General features: G+C 36.9%; 1 protein-coding gene across 1 annotated transcript in view; it reads left to right on the top strand.

The window, feature by feature from the left end:
* Nucleotides 1–15,001: 15,001 nt before the first annotated feature.
* OPRM1 (opioid receptor mu 1) overlaps nucleotides 15,002–19,611 on the top strand; it is a 57,199-nt gene continuing 52,589 nt past the window's right edge. Inside the window, 3 exon segments of the mRNA XM_073894262.1 lie at nucleotides 15,002–15,034; nucleotides 15,036–15,140; nucleotides 15,235–15,677. Of these exon segments, the coding sequence (XP_073750363.1) occupies nucleotides 15,002–15,034; nucleotides 15,036–15,140; nucleotides 15,235–15,677 (581 nt within the window).

Genomic DNA, 19,611 nt, shown 5'->3' on the forward strand with positions numbered 1-19,611 from the left:
GGAGGAAAATTATATGAAGATCAGAAGAATCCAGAGTTAAAAACAACTTTAAAAATGTATGTATTGCTTTCATTGTTCCTGTAGAAAAGGGATCGCAGAAAAGACAAAAAAAAAGGGGGGGGATTATATTAACATATCTCTCTGTACCTGCAAATGGACACAGATGAAGGCTAGAACATGTAATCTAAGGTAATGGTCAGAAATTACAGCCACAAAGAATCCAAGTGTTACCTAATGGTGAGTTATCATAGAAGTTTGTCTTAACTTTATATTAAAAACAATAAGAAAAAAAGAAATTAAAGAAAAATCTATGATAGTTTAATCCCATTAAAGCTCTGTGACAATTTATGTCTCTTTAAATCCTATTTCAAAAACACAGTCCCTTAATGTTAATATAAAAATATTGGCATTTAGTCGATTTTACATTGTTGTTTTACTAAAGGTCCTTAAGAGGAAAACGACCAATCAGTTGTTGGGCACAAATGCATTAAGTTCTGAAATACTCTGCTCCGTATGTCTAGAATTTATCTAACCATTGGGTCTTAACCACTTTCCTGCCAATCAGTTGTTACAAGATGTTTACTGAAGATTTGCTGTATTCCATCACTGTGCCAGTCTACATGGTCAAATGGGGCCAAAACAGTGCCTTACAGTCGGTCAACAAATACTTATTAAACACCTCCTGTGGTCCAGAGAAGAAAACGATGAAAATACAGAGGCAAGAAAGCGTATGGCAAGTACAAGGAGCTGTAAGTTGTTCAGTATTCACAGGGAGCAAAGTACAGTGAGTACCCCAGAGATGAAGCTAAAAGGGTTTATCCTGAGGGACCATATACAACAGGAAATTCAACTTTCTCCTGTCAGTAATGGGATGCCAACAAACAAGATCAGTAGCAGCACACTCAGATTTCCATTTTTAACATCTTCTTTTCACAACACTGCATAAGGTGAATGCATAGAGACAAAAAGAGAACATTTAAGAATTTACTATTTAACTCTACGGGAGTAATAAAAGACTGAATTAGAAGACTGAATGCAAGAATGAGAGGAAATTCAACAGGTAGAATCAGCAATCACGGTAACTGAATAAGGGGATAAAAAGTGAGTGGGAGCAATCTATGAGTTTATTTAACAAATATTTACATCATCTTTACATGTGCCAAAGACTCTTGTAAGTGATTTTATTAACAACAACTCAAGTAATACCCATTAAAGCCATTTTGGGAACTCAATTTTATAGATGAAAACACTGGCTATTAGCAGTTTAAGTACACTGTCCACAGTTGCATGGCTTATTTGTGGTTAAAATGGGATTTTACCAATGAATGGGACACCAAAGTTCACACTCCTAACCACTACATTCTGCCCGTCTAGAAATGCTAGGATGGCTGCCAGGTTCCTCAGCTGGGAGACTCAGGGGATGGTGACATGATTAAGAGAAGTAAGTTTGGATTAGATTGTGAAAATACTTTAGGCATATGGCATTTCCTGTACCCATGAGTTGTTCAAGTGGAAATGTCTACCAAATATTAGAATCTGAAACCTTAAATAAGAGCTGGAGATGTAAATTGATTGGGTCCATCAGCATAGGGGTTAAAATCAAGAGTGATTTGATATTACTTTGGAAAAGCATGTTGAGAAGGTTAGTAGAGGAAATACTGAAAAACATCAACATTTAAGGAGCAAGTGAAGGAAGAAGGAACAATTAAAATAAATAAAAAGGAGGTGATATGATGAGCATTGGGTGCTGCACACAACTGGTGAATTGTGAACACTGCGTCTGAAACTAGGGTTGTACTATGTATTGGCTAATTGAATTAATAAAATTAAAATAAAATAAAATAAAATAAAATAAAATAAATAAATGAAAAGGTATGATCAGAGTGATAGGATAATCGAGAAATAGAGTTGAGGAGAGACACTAAAAAGTATCAGGAAGAAAAATCCTATAAGACTGAAAATGCCAGTAGGTTAGCCTTAAAGTTAAACGAAGACCAGATCTTTAAGTGTGGAGGAGTAAATGAGGCTGTGAGAAAAGAGAGGAAAGATTAAGGGCAGGGCTTGGGTTAGAGATAAAAACATGAATAAAGTCCCATTTTAATGAGAATGGAATGGGCTGATTTTATTAACACAAAAGTAAAAGAGTCTTTTGTACAAAGGCACTTGTGTAATGATTTGAATGCAGATTTAACACGCTAGGAAAAAGCTGCCACCATCACTTTCTATGTGATCTGTGGAACATGGAAGTTCAAGGAGGAGAAAAATGGGGAAATGAATTAAGAAAAAGGAAACATAAGAGTAGTGTGTAGATAAGAATACAGATTAATGAAGTTGGTTTAGGTGAATCATTAAAGGCTATGGTACAAAAAAATGATTTGCTCAGGGAATGATTTTAGGAAGATTTATATGGCACTGACATATATGTCCTGTAGATTGATAGGAAACAAAAGCAGAAAACAGGAAATATTTATAAAAGTCTAAACCAGGCTGGAGGAGCAAGATGGCAGAGGAGTAGGAGACCTGGATTTCGTCTGGTCCCAGGAATTCAGCTGGATAGGGAGCAAACCATTCTGAACACCTACGAACTCAACAGGAGATCAAAGAAAAGAATAGCAGCAACTCTCTAAACAGAAAAGCGACCACTTTCTGGAAGGTAGGACGTGTGGAGAAGTGAATCCAAGGTAATATTCGGGAAGATAGACCCCGGGGGCAGAAGGGAGCCTCTGTCGGCTGCTACTGGCAAGTGATAGAGCAGCAGAGCACAAAATTGGAACTTTTAGAAGTTGGCTCTGCTGAGGGACGTCGCTCCAGTGGCTAAGTGGGGGATGGAACCCTCTCTGGGACAGTGTGGTCTCAGGACCCTCGGGGTCACAGAAAGACCGGGGGTGACTGAGCACAGCAGAGCTCCCAGTTATCGGAGCGAGGAAGCCGGCTGCAGAGACAGAGCCGAGGAGTGGGCTCTCAGCTCAGGGTTGTCATAAACTGTGATCGGCGGCACAGTCAGGCCATTGCTCCTCCAGTAGGGACCCAACAATTGGCAGATCCAGGGAAACTCCCCTTCCTCCCCCGGGAGGAGTGGCGAGGGAGCACACTGCAGGGATCTGCTGGGTTTGGAGACTCCACACGGGGTCATGTGCCGAGATAGAAAGGCTCGATCACAGGCCGGGTGAGCACGGAGTGCAGCCGGAGACCGGGGAGTCGGGAGTGATTGACTGCTTTACTCTGGGGGCGCACTGAAGAGTGGGGACCCAAGTTCTCGACTCCTCCAGGCAGAGATTGGGAGGCTGCTATTTTCACCCTCATCCTCCAAAGATGTACGGAAAGCTTGCAGGGAACAAAAGCTCCTGAGAGCAAACCCCACAGATTGCTTAGCCCAGACCGGGCAAGGGCGGGGCAATTCCGCCTCTGGCAAAGACATTTGGGAACCACGGCAACAGGCCCCTCCCCCAGAAGATCAGCAAGAACAGCCAGCAAGCCAAGACCAAGTTTACTGATCAATGAGAACGGCAGAACTCCAGCGCTAGGGAAATACAGCACAAAGAATTCATGGTTTTTTTCCCCCTAATTCTTCAGTCTTTCAAAGTTAATTTTTTTAATTTTCTTTTTTTATTTTGAATTTTCCTTTTTCCCTTTTTCAACCAATATCTTATCAATTCCTTTTTTAAAAATCTTTTATTTTTCATTTTTAGAGTCATATTCTTCCCCTTCATAGTAGTTAACCTTATTTTTGGTATATATGTAAGTTGTTCTCTCTTTAAAATTTTGAGATATAGTTTCTTCTAACAGACCAAAATATACCCTAAATCTCTAGTGTATGGCTTTGTTCCCTGACTGATCACATTCTTCTCCCCCACCTTTTTTTCATTCCTCTTTGTTCTTTTTTCAAACAACTTCCTATTTTATCAATTCTTTTATAATTTTCATCTTTACAGTCATATTACAATGCTTTATTGTATTTACCCTTATTTTTATATATATATTAGTTTCTCTGTCTTTAAAATTTTGGGAGACACTTTCTTCTAACAGAACAAAATACGCCTAAATCTAGTGTGTGGACTGATCTATGCACCAGCCTGATCATATTTGATCATATTCTTTTTTTTTCTTTTGTATTTCTTTCCCTTTCTTTTCCCCCAGTTTCAGGTCTCTTCTGATTTGGTTAGTGTATAGTTTTCTGGCGTCATTGTTACCCTGTTAGCATTTTGTTCTCTCATTCATCTATTCTCCCCTGGACAAAATGACAAGATGGAAAAAATCACCTCAAAAACAGAACAAGAGGCAGTACCGACTGCCAGTGACCTAATCAGTACCGACATTAGTAAGATGTTGGAACTGGAGTTCAGAATGACGATTTTAAAGATACTAGCTGGGCTTGAAAAAAGCATGGAAGATAGTAGAGAAACCCTTTCTGGAGAAATAAAAGAACTAAAATCTAACCAAGTCGAAATCCAAAAGGCTATTAATGAGGTGCAATAAAAAATGGAGGCTCTAACTGCTAGGATAAATGAGGCAAAAGAAAGAATTAGTGATATAGAAGACCAAATGATGGAAAATAAAGAAGCTGAGAAAAAGAGAGATAAACAAATACTAGATCATGAGGGCAGAATCCAAGAGATAAGTGATACCATAATGTGAAACAAAATTAGAATAATTGGGATCCCAGAAGAAGAAGAAAGAGACAGAGGGGCAGAAGGTATTGGAGCAAATTATACCAGAGAACTTCCCTAATGTGAGGAAGGAAACAGGCATCAAAATCCAGGAGGCACAGGGAACCCCCCTCAGAAACCAATAAAAATAGGTCAACACCCAGACATCTAATAGTAAAACTTACGAATCTCAGAGACAAAGAGAAAATCCTAAAAGCAGCTTGAGACAAGAGATCTGTAACCTACAATGGTAGAAACATTAGATTGGCAACAGACCTATCCACAGGGACTGGCAGGCCAGAAAGGACTGGCATGATATATTCAGAGCACTAAATGACAAAAATATGCAGCCAAGAATACTATATCCAGCTAGGCTGTCACTGAAGATAGAAGGAGAGTTAAAAAGCTTCCAGGACAAACAAAAACTAAAGGAATTTGCAAACACGAAACCAGCCCTACAAGAAATATTGAAAGGGGTCCGCTAAGCAAAGAGAGAGCCTAAAAGTAACATAGACAGGAAAGGAAAACAGATAATATACAGTAACAGTAATCTTACAGGCAATACAATGGCACTAAATTCATATCTTTCAATACTTACCCTGAATGTAAATGGGCTAAATGCCCCAATCAAAAGACACAGGCTATCAGATTGGATAAAAAACAAGACCCGTCCATATGCTGTCTGCAAGAGACTCATTTTAGACCCAAAGACACCTCCAGATTGAAAGTGAGGGGGTGGAAAACCATTTACCATGCTAATGGACACCAAAAGAAAGCTGGGGTGGCAATCCTTATATCAGACAAATTAGATTTTAAACCAAAGACTATAAAAAGAGATGAGGAAGGACACTATATCATACTTAAAGGCTCTACCCACCAAGAAGATCTAACAATTGTAAATATCTATGCCCCTAACATGGGAGCAGCCAATTATATAAGGCAATTAATAACAAAAGCAAAGAAACACATTGACAACAATACAATAATAGCAGGGGACTTTAACACCCCCTCACTGAAATGGACAGATCATCTAAGCAAAAGATCAACAAGGAAATAAAGACTTTAAATGACACACTGGACCAAATGGACTTCACAGATATATTCAGAACATTCCATCCCAAAGCAACAGAATACACATTCTTCTCTAGTGCCCATGGAACATTCTCCAGAATAGATCACATCCTAGGTCACAAATCAGGTTTTAACCAGTACCAAAAGATTAGGATCATTCCCTGCATATTTCCAGACCACAATGCTTTGAAACTAGAACTCCATCACAAGAGGAAAGTTAGAAAGAACTCAAATACATGGAGGCTAAAGAGCATCCTACTAAAAAATGAATTGGTTGACCAGGAAATTAAAGAAGAATTAAAAAAATTCATGGAAACCAATGAAAATGAAAACACAACTGTTCAAAATCTTTGGGATGCAGCAAAGGCAGTCCTAAGAGGAAAGTATATAGCAATACAAGCCTTTCTCAAGACACAAGAAAGGTCTCAAATACACAACCTAACCCTACACCTAAAGGAGCTGAAGAAAGAACAGCAAATAAAGCCTAAACCCAGCAGGAGAAGAGAAATAATAAGGATCAGAGCAGAAATCAATGAAATAGAAACCAAAAGAATAGTAGAACAGATCAACGAAACTAGGAGCTGGTTCTTTGAAAGAATTAATAAGATTAACAAATCCCTGGCCAGACTTACCAACAAGAAAAGAGAAAGGACCCAAATCAACAAAATCATGAATGAAAGAGGAGAGATCACAACCAACACCAAAGAAATACAAACAATTATAAGAATATATTATGAGCCACTATATGCCAGCAAATTAGATAATCTGGAAGAAATGGATGCATTCCTAGAGATGTATCAACTACCAAAACTGAACCAGGAAGAAATAGAAAACCTGAACAGACCTATAACCACTAAAGAAATTGAAGCAGTCATCAAAAATCTCCCAACAAACAAAAGCCCAGGGCCAGATGGCTTCCCAGGGGAATTCTACCCAACATTTAAGGAAGAATTAATACCTATTCTCCTGAAACTGTTCCAAAAAATAGAAATGGAAGGAAAACTGCCAAACTTGTTTTATGAGGCCACCATTACCTTGAACCCAAACCAGACAAAGACCCCAACAAAAAGGAGAATTACAGACCAATATCCTTGATGAACATGGATGCAAAAATTCTCACCAAAATACTAGCCAATAGACTCCAACAGTACATTAAAAGGATTATTCAGCATGACCAAGTGGGATTTATCCCTGGGCTGCAAGGTTGGTTCAACATCCGCAAATCAATCAATGTGATACAATACATTAATCAAAGAAAGAACAAGAACCATATGATCCTCTCAGTAGATGCAGAAAAAGCATTTGACAAAGTACAACATCCTTTCTTGATCAAAATTCTTCAGAATATAGGAATAGAGGGTACATACCTCAATATCATAAAAGCCGTCAATGAGACAAAGGATCTGTACTCAGAAAACTATAAAATACTCATGAAAGAAATTGAGGAAGACAAGGGAAAAATGTCCCATGCTCATGGATTGGAAGAACAAATATTGTGAAGATGTCAATGCCACCTAGAGCAATCTATACATTTAATGCAATCCTTATCAAAATATCATCCACTTTTTTCCAAGAAATGGAACAAATAATCCTAAAATTTGTATGGAACCAGAAGAGACCCCAAATAGCCAAAGGAATGTTGAAAGAGAAAAGCAATGCTGGTGGCATCACAATTCCAGACTTCAAGCTCTATTACAAAGCTGTCATTAACAAGACAGTATGGTACTGACACAAAAACAGACACATAGATCAATGGAATAGAATAGAAAGCCCAGAAGTGGACCCTCAACTCTATGGTCAACTCATCTTTGACAAAGCAGGAAAGAATGTCCAATGGCAAAAAGACAGTCTCTTCCACAAATGGTGTTGGGAAAATTGGACAGCCACATGCAGAAGAATGAAACTGGACCATTTCCTTACACCACACACAAAAATAGACTCCAAATGGTTGAAAGACCTTAACGTGAGACAGGAGTCCATCAAAATCCTAAAGGAGAACACAGGCAGCAACCTCTTCGACCTCAGCCGCAGCAACTTCTTCCTAGAAACATCGCCAAAGGCAAGGGAAGCCAGGGCAAAAATGAACTATTGGGACTTCATCAAGATAAAAAGCTTTTGCACGGCAAAAGAAACAGTCCACAAAACCAAAAGACAACCGACAGAATGGGAGAAGATATTTGCAAATGACATATCAGATAAAGGGCTAGTATCCAAAATCTATAAAGAACTTATCAAACTCAACACCCAAAGAACAAATGATCCAATCAAGAAATGGGCTAAAGACATGAACAGCCATTTTTCCAAAGAAGACGTCCAAATGGCCAACAGACACATGAAAAAGTGCTCAACATCGCTCGGCATCAGGGAAATCCAAATCAAAACCTCAATGAGATACCACCTCACACCAGTCAGAATAGCTAAAATTAACGAGTCAGGAAACGACAGATGTTGGCGAGGATGCGGAGAAAGGGGAACTTTCCTACACTGTTGGTGGGAATGCAGGCTGGTGCAGCCACTCTGGAAAACAGTATGGAGGTTCCTCAAAAAGTTGAAAATAGAGCTGCCCTATGACCCAGCAATTGCACTACTGGGTATTTACCCCAAAGATACCAATGTAGGGATCCAAAGGGGTATGTGCACCCCAATGTTTATAGCAGCCAATGTCCACAATAACCAAACTATGGAAAGAGCCTAGATGTCCATCGACAGATGAATGGATAAAGAAGAAGTGGTATATATATACAATGGAATATTATGCAGCCATCAGAAGGAATGAAATCTTGGCATTTGCAATGATGTGGATGGAACTGGAGGTTATTATGTTGAGCAAAATAATTCAATCAGTGAAAGACATGTATCATATGATCTCACTGAAATGAGGAATTCTTAATCTCAGGAAACAAACTGAGGGTTACTGGAGCGGTGGGGGGTGGGAGGGATGGGGTGGCTGGGTGATAGACATTGGGGAGGGTATGTGCTATGGTGAGCGCTGTGAATTGTGTAAGACTGTTGAATCACAGACCTGTACCTCTGAAACAAATAATACATTATATGTTTAAGAAAAAGAAAGAAGATAGTAGAAAGGGAGAAATGAATGGGGGGAAATCAGTGGGGGAGACGAACCATGAGAGACTATGGATTCTGAGAAACAAACTGAGTGTTCTAGAGAGGAGCGGGGTGGGGGCGATGGGTTAACCTGGTGATGGGTATTAAAGAGGGCACGTACTGAATGGAGCACTGGGTGTTATACACAAACAATGAATCATGGAACGCTACCTCAAAAACGAATGATGTAATGTATGGTGATTAACATAACATAATAAAATAAATAAATAAATAAATAAAACATAAAAAAAGTCTAAACCAGTGGTTCTGAAGGAGAGGTCTAGGGATTCCTGGGGTCTCTAAGACTCTTTCAAGGGATCCATGAGGTCAAACTGTTTTTATAATTAAAAAAAAAAGAAAGTTACACAGCTTTTTCACAGTGTTGAAGTTTGCATTTAATAGTACAAAAGAAATGATAGGTTGAAACTCCTAGGACCTTGTCACTGTATTTTTCACAACACACTTTCACAGAAGAGAAGAAAAGATTTTCCGTTTTTAAAACATCATTGAAGGATCCGTAAAAATAGTTAATTTTATTAAATCTTGACCCTTTAGGGCGCCTGGGTGGCTCAGTTGGTTAAGCATCTACCTTTGGCTCAGGTCATGATCCCAGGGTCCTGGGATGGAGCCCCACTTCAGGCTCCCTGCTCACTCTCTCTCAAATAAATAAATAGACTCTTTTAAAAATAAAAATAAAAAATAAATCTTGACCCCTGAGTATATGTCTTTTTGATATTTTGAATGATAAAATGGAAAGTACACATAAAGCACCTCTGCTGCATACCAGAGTAGGATGGTTGTCTCCAGGAAAAGCATTTCTGTGATGTGGGGGTGAACTGAACTATTCCATGGACTACTATTATACTTAAAATATGACTGAAAGATAAACTACGTGTATTCAGAATTGTATGTTTGGCAAACATTTTCCTAAAAATGAAGGAAATGAACCTGTCATTTCAAGGAAAACTGAAGATATTTCTTACCAAAGATAAAATCCAGTCTTTCAAGAAAAATTGGAAATTAGAAAAATTTGTCTTCCATTGTGGCTTGATAACATCCCAGTATCTGAGGAAATTTCCTATAATACCAGTGGTGACATTAACAAATGTGATTTTTATTTATATTATATAGTGGACTGTTTCAGCATTTGGAAAATTGACATAATCCAGTAACCAACATTTTCCAAATGATCAATGCATGATTTACAAAATCATGCATGAGTAGCAGATTCATTCAAAATGGAAGATAAACCAATGGATTTTAATGTAACAGAACTCATGAAAAAAATCACTACTTCAATTTCCACAATGCAACTAACCTTTAAGTAACTAACACTTGTTAAGTTTGGGTTAGTATCAAAGAAAAATATCACAATTATCTGCAAAGGCCACCGAAATACTCTTCCCCTTTCTAACCACGTATTTGTGTAAGGCTATATTTTCTTCATATCTTTCAACCAAACAACATATTGCAACTGACTGAATGAAGAAGCAGATATGAGAATCCAAATATCTTCTTCTCAAACAGACATTAAAAAAAAAAAAACCCATAACGTAAAACAATGCCACTCTTCTCACTAAATATTTTCTTACTTTGGAAAATATAGTGTTTTTTTCCCTAAAAAAAATGTTTACCTATAATAAGTTTACTGTTGTTATTTTAAATGAATTGGTAAATGCTTTTAAATTTTTTGTTTTCATTTTTGATGTTATAAATTGTGATAAATAATAACCTACATAAACCAAAGTTTCTATGAATCATCAATAATTTTTAAATATGTAGTCTTGAGACCAAAAAATCTGACAACTTTTTGTCTAAATATAAAGTGATAAATGACTGTAATAGAGTAATGGCAGTCCTCTATAACTGGAAATTGAAGAGAAAGACTCAAATAGAAATGAGGATCCATATTTTAAGAAAGATATTTAGGCCTATGAATCACTTAAACTAGCTGCGTTTATGAATTACTCAAGAGAGTTAACTGAGTTGGACTCATAGATACCATCTTCAGGTCCTTAAAGGAATCAGGCCCTTTGAGGTCAGTTTTTTGCTATTAAATATACTGTAATATTTCCTGTAATTCATCTTGCTAATCTTCAAGCCACATACAACAAGATATAAAAATCCAAAAGGTGAAGGATAAATACTTTTACATACAAAGGAACATTATTCAGCCATAAAAAAGAATGAAACCTTGTCATTAGTGACAACATGGGTGGACTTAGAGAGTTTTATGCTACGTGAAATAAGTTGGAGAAAGGAAAATACTGCATGATTTCACTTATATGTGGAATCTGAGAAACAAAACAAATGAACAAACAAAAGAAAACAGAAACAGATTCAGAGACAGAGAACAAACTGCTGGTTGCCAGAGGGAGGTAGGGGGACAGGGAAAATGGGTGTAGAGGAGAAGGAGGTACAGGCTTCCAGTTATAAAGTAAATGAATCATGTCATGGGGATGAAAGGTACAGCATAAGGTTTATAGTCAATGGTATTATAATAGCATTATGTGGTGACAGGTGGTAGCTACACCTGTGAGCACAGCATACAGAGTCGTTGAATCACTATGTTGTACACCTCAAACTACCATGTCATTGATAACACACTAAAGCTTAAGGAAATTAAAGGTTATATGCTTAGAATCTATGTTATATAAAATAATTAAGCATGTAATAAATTGACTTATGTATTTACATTTCACCTCTTTTTACAAGAGACCTGAGATTTCACACCAGACTTAAGACCACTCTGGGAGGAAATATGCAATTAAGAGAAAAGAGAGAACACCCCACAGGGCAACTAAGATATAACAGAAACTGGAAATTGAGGTCCTTTAATACTATATATTAAGTGTGGTATCAATTTTTTATTTGTATAACAACTTTTCCCTGGGTTTCTCAAGACTGTCCTACAATATTTGAAAAAGAAATTGAGTTTGTCCTGCATTTTCTTAAAGTTTGTTTTGAATAGATAGGAGATACTGAGATATAGATGTTAATATAATTTAAGGAAAGACTTGCATTGATGTCCAGAAAATCCTGCATTCAAAATAGAAATAATAATTTCCTTAATGAAACTTGAGAAAAAATAATAGAAAAGGAAAACATCAAATTTCAGTTAAAAATATGTAGTTGAAGCCCAGAGTTCAAATACCTACTCGATAGAATAATTGTATATTTATAAAATAGAGTAAAAAAAATGATGTTTCTAGAGAAGGACAATGGGAATTTGTACTCTGTGACAGTAATTCTAAGAGAAAAGTCCCATGGCGAGTCCATATGTCTGTTCATTTAAGTCCTGGCTAGTTAACAGAATATACTGAATTTAAAAGGACAAATGTTATTATTATATTCATAAAAGAGTTTTTTTCAAGCTGTACCATTTAAAAATCACCCAGATTATTTTAGATGATATTATTGTCTTAGTTTGGGCTGCTATAACAAAAATAACATAAACTGAGTTGTTTATAAACAAGAGAAACATTTCTCAGTTCTGAAAGCTGGAATTCCAAGATCAGAGTGCCAGCATGGTCAGGTTCTGATAAGGGTCTTCTTCCATGGTGACGACTGCCAAACTGCTCTTTTCTCATTGTACCCTCAAATGATGAAAAGAGAGCTAGAGAATTTTCTGGAGTTTCTTTTAGAAAGGTAACAGTCCCATTCTTGAAGCCTCCATCCTCATAACCTAATTGCTTCTCAAAGACCCTATCTCCTAATACCACCACACTGGGTGTTAGGATTTTAACATATGAATTTTGGAGGGACACAAACATTCAGTTGGTAACATTTATGAAACATATGCTAATTATATCTCAATTAAATTAACATATTATATATGTACATATACTATATATTTAATACATAGAGAAGGAGAGTCCACTATGTATTAAATACTATGTAGTGAGCAGGCCTGCCCTCAGGAATCATTTTGTACAGTATATAAAGCTGGAAGGGTAAATAAAATATATAAAGTAGGAAGCAGGCATACAAAAGATGACAGAATCACAATTCCAAAAGATTTTGTTAGATATGAATCATGAACTAGATCTAACGAGATACAATTTAAAAATTAAAAATCTACTTGTTGTACTCATCTCTCTAGACAACTATAAATTTATAGGAGAAGAAAAACATAACTTACAAGGTATGAGAAGTCAGCTCCTGTGTTCAAAAACAATTGTATCTATTTTAAAACTCCAGCACCTGACCCAAAGTAGATCTTTAATAAATATCTATTGAACTCGTTTGGATCATGTTTAGAGAATGTTGCCAATACTAAACCTCAGGAGTGTCAAGAAAGCAATGTGACTTCAAAAAAAAAATGTTAATGGGACCTTCCAATACCTGTGTCAGTAGAAAGAAGAGTTATAATCTTGCTCAATTTTTATTGGTCATGCCAACTTAGGGTATTGTTTTTAGCTTTGGAGCTGTACCTTAAGAACAGACATACAAAAAGAAAGAAAGAAAGAAAAGAAAAGAACAAGAACAAACATAAAACTATAATGTGAATAGAAAAAAAGGGAAAACTACTGAAAAATACCAAAACTACATTTTATAAGAAACAGCCAAAAGAAGCTAATATTTAACTTGTAGAAGAGACTACTTATTTTCAAATATATGAAATGGAAGAATAATAAGCTATCATTTATTAAATAACTACTATTGTATACCTCATTTAATCCTGCTAACAGAATTATTAGGTATTATTAACATTTTTTACTGATAAGAAAACCGTCACTCAGTGAGATAAAGTAACATATTCAAACTCACACAGCTAAAAAGTTATAAATCCAAAATTCACAAAATGATTTGAGCCCAAGACCAGGGCTTATTATATTGTGTTTATTTGTCTTTCACACGAAGTAAGCTTAAACTGGTTCTATGTGTCCTCAAGAGACTAAATAATGCCAGACAGATTTCAGCTCAGTATGTGTGAATTGATATACTAGTTCATATGAGAATACATGGCAAGGTATTTTTACTAGTCCTTAGGAGATCTCTGTGATCTTTTATTGCTAAAATTATACCCTTTAGTGTAAAAGGATAAAAATAATACTAAAAATTGGCAAAGTAACCTATGATTAATGGAGTTTACCTATGAGTAATCTGTTTTCAAGAAAATGGTAAAAATCATATTGGAATTAAATGTTCTTTCCAAGCTCCCTGACCTACTCCTCTCCCTGTTCCCCAAGAGTATTGCTTTCTACAACCAACTGGGGATATCTAATACCAATGCATATTGTTAAAGGTTATATACATACATAAATACACTTACAATTATAAGATTTACTTCAGAATTAGTGTTAATTTACCAAAAAAACAAATAAACAACAACAACAGAAATATCTTATCCCTGGTTGATTTACAAATTTATTTCTAAAATAGAAATATTTGGGGTCTTGGAAGTTAGGTATTAAATTTTAAAATGTATCAATATTTCTCAACCTTGTGTGGGCCACTCCAGTTCCAGATGTTTGTGAAATTCCTCCTGTCTCTACACTAGAAAACAGACTGAAATAATGCAAATGTTTGATTTTGACCACCTTCTACTGAGAAGCACATGTTCATGTAGGAAGTCAGGCAATAAAAGGGATAATAAATAATTCTAAACGGATCTTTGAGATTTAGATGTGGAGGATCACCATTATCCTTAGCTGGCTGTCCTGGATGCCACAACCCCCTGATTTCTGTAAACCAGTTCTTGTGCTTCCAAGATAGAAATCAGATGTAACTAGAACTTCTACTTTAAGAGAAATTAGGGGAATATGGAGTGAAATGAATAGGTTTCCTACACAAAAGTTTGTTTCTTACTTCTTTTTCAGAGAAAGGACCACTTTTGTTTCAGACAGGTTTAAAGGGTGGAAAATTCTCATTTAGCGGTGTAAAAAAACACGGTTACTTTTGTGTGGACGTGCAGGCAAGGCCGACTAAAGAAAAGGAGTTTGTGTACCCTGTCCTGAATGATTTCAGCAGACTGGAGGGCTGGAAGAACGTTGGGGTGTAAGATTGTCCGGGTTGCACCAGGCCAATGTCTTTCCTTTCATATTATACAGAGAAAACGGCGCTGGGAAAATAGATTGATGTCAGCCCCCTTTCTTATGCTTTACTGCTGCGGAGAACTAACTCTGTCTCCCCCGCCCCTTCCCTTCAACTCCCTTCCCCATTCTGCCCCTCCTTAGATGTGTTTGCACGGATGAGTGCCGAATGGGGAGACAGACCAACTCGTTGCATCGCTTTGCGCAAAATCCACCCCTTCTCTCTCCTCCCTCCCCTCCAGCCTCCGGATCCCGCACAGCCCTCCCTCCCCTTCCCACAGCGGTGTGGGTTGAAGATGTGTCTCTACTACTAAGGCGGAAGGGGGCTACAAGCAGTGGATAATGTCAGATGCCCAGCTCTCCCCTTCTACCTAAAGCTCCTCTCTGGCTGCACCAGGGTTAGTCTCTGTAAGAAATAGCAGGAACTGTGGCAGCGGCGAGAGGAAGCGGCTGAGACGCGTGGAACCTGAAAAAGTCTGGGTGCTCGGGTTTACCTCATAGCGAGGTCCCAGCCAGCCGTCAGCACCATGGACAGCAGCACCGTCCCCACCAACGCCAGCAATTGCACTGATCCCTATACGCACTCTTCAAGTTGCTCCCCAGCACCTAGCCCCGGTTCCTGGGTCAACTTCTCCCACCTAGATGGCAACCTGTCCGACCCATGCGGTCCGAACGGCACCGAGCTGGGCGGGAGCGACAGCTCGTGCCCTCCGACCGGCAGTCCTTCCATGATCACAGCCATCACCATCATGGCCCTCTACTCCATCGTGTGCGTGGTGGGTCTCTTCGGAAACTTCCTGGTCATGTATGTGATTGTCAGGTAAGGAAGGCGCCAGGGCTCCCACCAGAGACTTCAGCAGCTAATAAGGGCATAAAGGGACAACTGACCCCCCAGGAAGTGTTTGGCGGGAGGATGAGAGAAGGGAGGTAAACAAGGGAGAATAAGGGGGCGATGGTGATAGAGTGGTTATTGTGAGTGCAAAAATCCACTTTTCTCTTTTTCCCTCCGCTGTTAAAAAAGGAATGAAAAATTTCAGAAACAGAGAAGTTGCCTTGGTAGAAGATGTAAAGCTCTGGGAGGAAAAAAAAATGCTCTTAGAGTTCACTTACACTGAGCCAAGAGGGCTCCTGGGCAGAGAATCCCACAGTCCCTTCCACAGGAACTGTGGAAACAGTAATTTGCGAATAAGGAAGAGGAATTCTAGTTAGATTTCCTGATGAGGAGGTCAATCCCCTTCTCAGTTCTTTTCAGACATGAACCTTGGCAACTTTCCTACCCCTGCTGGTTTCCGCGTACTTTACTGTACCATGCCCCCCCCCGTTTGCTTGTCACACTTGTCCTTACTCCACCGTTCCTTCCATCCTGAGGCCACACTCAATGAGAAAGTTTTTCTGGGGTCTCTCTACAGTTAATAGTGTTGCTTTGTAGTAACAAATGTGACAGTTGTGTTGCCTAGACCATTTTGCAGTTGGCAGCTGCCAGATCTGCTAGGAGAGTCACAAACTGAATTGGGAATAGATGATGTGGTTCAGGAGAAATGCAGGGCATGACTGTTTTCCAAATCCTCTGAAAGTGGAAGCCAATTAGAAGTGACCAAAAGCAGCATAATTCTGGAGTATAAACCATTATATAGGAAGTTCCAGTGGTTGTTCTGGGAGGAAAAACTGTCTTTATCAGTGAAATTATTTCAAAAGAGTTTGTGGCCCATTTTCTGTTTACCTAGATGTTCCAGATTTATTTGGCAAAGAGTGTGCAAGCTTTCAATATTAACTATGTTAGTGTTGGTATGCATATTCAAGTCCAACATGCTAATAATGGGATACTATATATTCATTTTTGCTAAAGTAGATAAATATTTTAACACTTTAAAATGGTTTCTAATTTGGCATTTTCTTCCTACTCAGGGCTTATGTACGTAGTGAACATGGCATCTTCATACTTAGTTACAATATTTACTTCATCTATTCAGCAAGTACCGCAGGCTTTAATGGAGTTCCTTAATCATTTAACAATCATCTTTCTTATTATGTTTTCATGATCAAGGTTTGTGAGTTGCTTGTAATTGATTATTTCTTGTATGTCTGATTTCCTTAACTAATGATTGTTAAAGGGTAAAACTAATTTCTCTAATCTTTTGATGAAGAATAAGATAAGTAGTGTCTCTGAGAAAAGAGCACCATCTATTGAGAAGAAGGCTAACAACAGAAGGGAAAGTGCAGGAAGGAAATCAATGGAAGAATTTATTTTTGAAAACATTTACCGTGTATAATCTAATACAAAGACTCATATCAAAGATAAAAACTGAGTCTCACAGTTATAATAAAAATCATACTTAAAGTTCTGCCTTATGAAGAGAAAATATGTTTCTCATTCGTCCTAAGAAAATTCATAGAATCATAAGCTGATAGGGCTAGAAGGGAAACTAGAGCTTACCTACGCCAGATGAGTAAACTGAGGCACAGAAAATATCAATGATTTCTTCAAGGAGAAATAGTTCTTTAGTTCAATAACACTATTATTAGTTCAATATATTATATTAGTTCAATATAATATCTATCTTAGCCAATATAATTTTCTTATTAGAGTGGCAAATCATGATTTAATTCAACTAAAATATTGACAGAGTAGATTCAATTAGCTGTAATAATGTGGAAATAATAAAGTACCCCAAATTTATGTCTGGAATCCTGGAGAATAAAGGATGAAGAGAAATTACCAAAGTGTCTAGAAATCCTGCTGTCTGAAACATAATCCTTTATTCCCTTTTATTGCTTCTCTTGGTATTGTCCTTCCTTATTTTTCTCCCCTCTAGCTTATACTTTTCTATAAAGAGGGAGCCAATAAAGCAGCAACTGGCTGTGAAATAAGATTGGTCTTATTTCAGTGTTTAAGAGATTGCTGGTTGATTGAGTTTGTTTTAAAGTCATTACTTCTGACCTCTTGATGACTTGGAGAAGGATAGTGACATTGCATCTTCGTGAGAACATGATATTATGCTTTATTTCTTTGTACTGAAAGTTCAAACAAAATGCAGTATGATTTGAAAGGTTACCCCAAACATCCATTTATGACAGGTTGGGTGTTTAATTCCATAGTCAGGTAACCCTCTGAGAATATGACTGCAAAACAGAAAAATGGACAGTTTAGTGACCAATGAAGTAATGAAGAAAGCATTTGGGGATTGAAGAAAATATGTTTATTTAGCTTAGAATATTTAAGTGGACTGTCTCCAGGCTGTGGTGTTTTCACTACAAAATGATAGTTCAGAGATATTATTGCCTCTGTTAAAAAGATGACTATAATGCTACATCTATTAAATTATTGAGGTGAAATGCTCACTTCCTGCTATTATTTAAAATTCAACAAATACTTTTGAATGGTCAAGTGCAGTTAATGGTCAAGTTAGTCTTCTATCCAGATTAAGGTGATATTTATTAGAACGTTTTAATACATCAAATGAATTATGAGTCTCAGATGACTATAGCAACCAAACCAACAACAAAAGTAAGTGGTAATACAGATGCCATGATTAATACTTTTCTGCTCTGTGTCTTAACTCCATCATCATTGTACCTTCATCAACAACATTATTAAATAGTATAACTTAAGAAGGATTCTTACACAGTGCTCTTCTAAGGAACGTAAGGGAGGAAAAGAGACACCATCATATGATCCAAAGATTTAAAATCCAGATGTTAAATGATAAAAATGTTATAACTATTTGCCACATGAAAACTTTTTCAGTTTTAAAGAAAATAATATTTGCAAGATAATAATATTATAAAAATTACCACAGATTCTAAAGAATATGGAGATAAAATATTATAAAATGTAGCAATTATTTAAAATGGGATGATACTTTACTATTGTCAAGAATGTTTTCTAGGGGCACTTGACTGGCTTAGTCCACAGAGCACACAACTCTTAATCTTGGGGTTGTGAGTTCAAGCCCCATGTTAAATGTGGAGATTACTTAAAAATCAAAACTTTACAAGAAAAAGAATGTGTTTTTTTCTTTTAAATTAACCAAAATAGTACACAAAGTTATAGCCACCAGGAATGTTTCACTTCCTGAGAACACTTGACCCAAGTATAGAATTAACCATAAATATAAAAACTGATATTGCCCCACATATATTTATTTTGTGAGATTTTGTTACAAAGATTTGTCCATGTAGTCATGAATATGGCCTTTGCACACACCATTTAAAAAAGTAGAGGGTTGGAAACCGTTAGATCTTTATGAGCTGTGAAAACCATCCTTCCAATAAATTACCAATGAAGAGTGCCAAATGATACTGCCTTCATTTTTCAGATTATTTCTTACTTTGACTAGATGAATTCTCAATGTGACTAGTTATCAGAGCAGAGCATTTAAATATATGCAAGATTTTATTGTCTTTTTCTTTCACTAAAAAGTATTTCTCATTTTAAAACACTTGTTCTATATACTAAATATTTGATTTAGGTTTAAGCTACAAAGTGATCAGTCATGTCTGATTGGAACAGAACTACAAGCTCTTTTACTTCATATATAAGTTGCTGGGAAAATAAGGAATAACAATATTTTATCTAAGGTTATATATATTGTGTATATATATATATATATACACATCTATTTACAAATACATATATACATATGAATTAATTTCAATGCATATGTCCCTGAATATGATCACTAGTGATTTTTATAAAATAAAAAAGAAAGTTGTTTATTTAGAAAGCTCATATACAAATAAAGCTCACTTTCTTT

The sequence above is a fragment of the Callorhinus ursinus genome, unplaced genomic scaffold (assembly GCF_003265705.2).
Source record: "Callorhinus ursinus isolate GAN/ISIS: 27379988/994484 unplaced genomic scaffold, GSC_fseal_2.0 scaffold6, whole genome shotgun sequence".
NCBI classification, from domain to species: Eukaryota; Metazoa; Chordata; class Mammalia; order Carnivora; family Otariidae; genus Callorhinus; species Callorhinus ursinus.